Source organism: Lactuca virosa, chromosome 2 (assembly GCF_052849685.1).
Source record: "Lactuca virosa cultivar CGN04683 chromosome 2, Lactuca_virosa_CGN04683_v6, whole genome shotgun sequence".
NCBI lineage: Eukaryota > Viridiplantae > Streptophyta > Magnoliopsida > Asterales > Asteraceae > Lactuca > Lactuca virosa.
Window position 1 is genome coordinate 89631627 of NC_136427.1, and position 3270 is coordinate 89634896.

At 40.2% G+C, this 3270-nt stretch overlaps 1 protein-coding gene across 1 annotated transcript; it reads left to right on the forward strand.

Moving 5' to 3' along the window:
• Window positions 1-1309: 1309 nt before the first annotated feature.
• On the forward strand, window positions 1310-2878 carry LOC145157602 (uncharacterized). The gene has a single exon (XM_079076627.1). The coding sequence runs from the start codon at window positions 1310-1312 to the stop codon at window positions 2876-2878; it is 1569 nt and encodes a 522-aa protein (XP_078932753.1).
• The last annotated feature ends 392 nt before the right edge of the window (window positions 2879-3270 follow it).

A 3270-nucleotide genomic window follows, 5' to 3' on the forward strand; every position in this document is an offset into this window, starting at 1 on the left:
ACAAGATTCATCATCTTCTTCTTCTCCTTCTCTTCTATTTGATCTGACATCATCCAATTGATTGGGATTCCGCACCATCAATTGGATCTGATTGGTACACTATCGGGTTTTGTTATTCCTTTGAGGTATATTTAAGTAATTAAAAAATATATTTATAAATTTTTTGGTTTTTATTTTTTTGATAATTTTAGTTAGTGCTAACACTTATAAATTAATGTATATTTATTACAAGATAGGGATATGGGAGATGTTCCCAGTGATTCGGGGAAATGTTGCGATACGACGCAATTATTTATATCCTCGTATATTGCGGTGGTTTCATATTAGGAGGTTAACTTAGGCGAAAGTTTGCGATGTTTTCGATGTTGATCAGGACGAGGCGCATCAACCCAAAAAAAAGATGATTGCCTCCGATGCCGAGTCCTCTACTCCACATTATTTGTCATATATTACTAGTCTGAATTGCGAATCGTCTGAAGTCCCTTCTTCTGTACGTTACTGTTAATTATGTATATATTTATATGTTGTATAGTCTAGGGGTCCTTATGTAATTATTTCAAACCTTGTATTATTTATACTGATGTTTTCAATGCAAACCCCAAGGGGGATAATTTCCACACTCAAACATGGTATCGAGCTTGGACAAGCCGCCGATGACCTAGCATACAAAATCAGTCGTGTTTTTTTTTCGTTCGTTCGTTCTTCCTTCTCTGGGTACGATTTCACGCCTGCCTCCTGCCCACGTGATATGCCACTCATCGACTACAACCAATTGTCTGTGATCTTATTTTTTGGTCGGCTCCAACCATTCACGTCTGTTATCCGTTGCCTCCATCTCTACAGCATTCACGGTTTAGTTTGGTAAATTTACTCTAATCCCTCTTCTGAATGTTAGTTATCTAATTATTATTATGTTAGTTTATTACCTTGTGTTTTTTTTCGATTTTCCACACCATGACCACCGTTGCCGGAACCTCAAATACCGCACCTACTGCACAGCAACTTGTTTATGCTGTAACCAACGTATACAATTCCTTCAGTTTCAAACTCACATCTGACGGATCTAAATACAAACTTTGGTGTCGTATTTTTAAAGATATTTCTACCGGGGCTAAGGTTTTGGGTCATATTACTGGAAAATTCGTACCTAAAGATGATGATGATGAAGATTGGCACTCCATTGATGCTCGTGTCAAGTCCTGGTTCTATTCCACTTGTGATCCCTCCGTACTACAAGTTATTACCAAGGACTCATGCACCGCTAAAGACATGTGGGACAACCTACATGAATTTTTTTCTCAACAATAAAATGCCAAGAATGCTCCAACTTCAAGAACAATTTCGTAACTCAAAGAAAGTTGCTTCCTCAATTCATGATTATTGTCATAACCTCAAACATCTCGCCGATGCTCTCCATGATGTCGACTCCGAAATATCCGAAGTCGAACTTGTCATGCAAATACTCCGTGGTCTACCGCCTTCCTACCATAGCATTGTTGACGTTGTAATCAACACCAAACCCTTCCCGTCATTCATGGAAGCCAAGAATATGCTTCTTTTACATGAAAACCACGAAGATAACAATGACACGATGCTAGACCCGATGACTACCACCACAACGGCTCTTTATTCCGTCCCTCACCAAACCGGAAAATCGAAAAACAAATGGAATAAAAACCGTAATAATAATCGGAATACTTCCAAAGGGGGGGGGGGGGTAATTTGGGTATTTTTTCCAACACTAACCAATCTGCAGGTACACATACAAGCTCTCAATTTGCAGGAATTATGGGAGCACACCCAAATGCACAAGCTACAAATCAATCTCCTTATTTTTTTTGGTGTGCAAAATGCTACTGCTTACCCTCATGCCCCATTGCAATTTAATGTTCCAACTCAAGGTGGCCCACTACCACTCACGCCTCACATTGTCGGCGCCTATAATCCTCCACTGGCCCATCATGCGTCTCTGGCCCAACAGCCAATTGGACCTACAATTCTTCCCCAGCAGATTACTTCAGCACCGCAGCCACATGCTGCCTTTTTTGGGCAGCCCATTAACTCATCTTACAGACCCATTTCAGCCGGATTTCAACAGCAGCCCAGCGCCCCAATTTCTTCTCTTGGTCCGACTTTTCAAGCTCCAAATCAGCCGACGGATTTGTCTTCAATTTTCCAAGCAATGTCGATCCAACCTCCACCCGACAATCAACACTACATGGACACGGGGGCTAGTTCACACATGAATTTTAATCAAGGTAATATGCGTTCCCTCACTCCGTGTAATTCTAAATTCATAATGGTTGGTAATGGTGCTATTATTCCGGTTTCTCATATTGGTCAAGCTTTTCTTCCTTATTCTCGTGATAAATTCTCTCTTAAAAATGTTTTAGTGTCAAATCAAATAATTAAAAACTTAGTGTCTGTGCGTAAATTCACTACTGATAATTGGGTTTCTGTCTCTTTTGACCCTTTTGGTTTTTCTGTTAAGGATCTTGACTCCGGTGCCCTTCTTCAGCGATGTGACAGTGTTGGTGATTTATACCCGTGCACTCCTCCCACTCCAGTCACGGAATCCGCTCTTGCCGTAGTATCGCTTCCCACTTGCCATCGTCGCTTAGGACATCTTGGCTCTTCCGTTCTCCAGTTTTTGACGACACATCGTTTTATTTCTAGTAGTAACAATAAATTTTCCATTTGTCATGCGTGTCAACTTGGTAGACATTGTAGGTTGCCGTTTTCTTCTTCTGTGACTAAAACTACTCGTGTGTTTGAGCTTGTTCACTCTGATTTATGGACATCTCCCATTACTAGTTTGGGTGGTTTTAAATACTATATTTTTTTTCTTGATGATTTTTCCGTTACGTGCAAAATCTGATGTTTATGCTGTTTTTTGCAATTTTCACATGTATGTCAAAAATCAATTTAAAACTGACATTTCAATCTTTTCAGTGTGATAACGGTCGCGAATTTAATAATCATCTCCTTCTCACGTATCTCCAATTGAATGGCATTACTATTCGCTTTTCTTGCCCTTAAACGTCTCCACAAAATGGAAAAGCCGAACGATCCATACGCTCTCTTAACAACATTGTTCGTACGCTTCTCTTTCAGGCTTCCTTAGCTCCTGCATTTTGGACTCAGGCTCTTCTCACTGCTGTTCATACTATCAATCTTCTTCCCACCACCACTCTATCTTTTAAGACACCATTTGAAGTTTTCTTTGGGTTCTCTCCAAAGTATGACAATCTTCGGGTCTTTGGTTGTCTG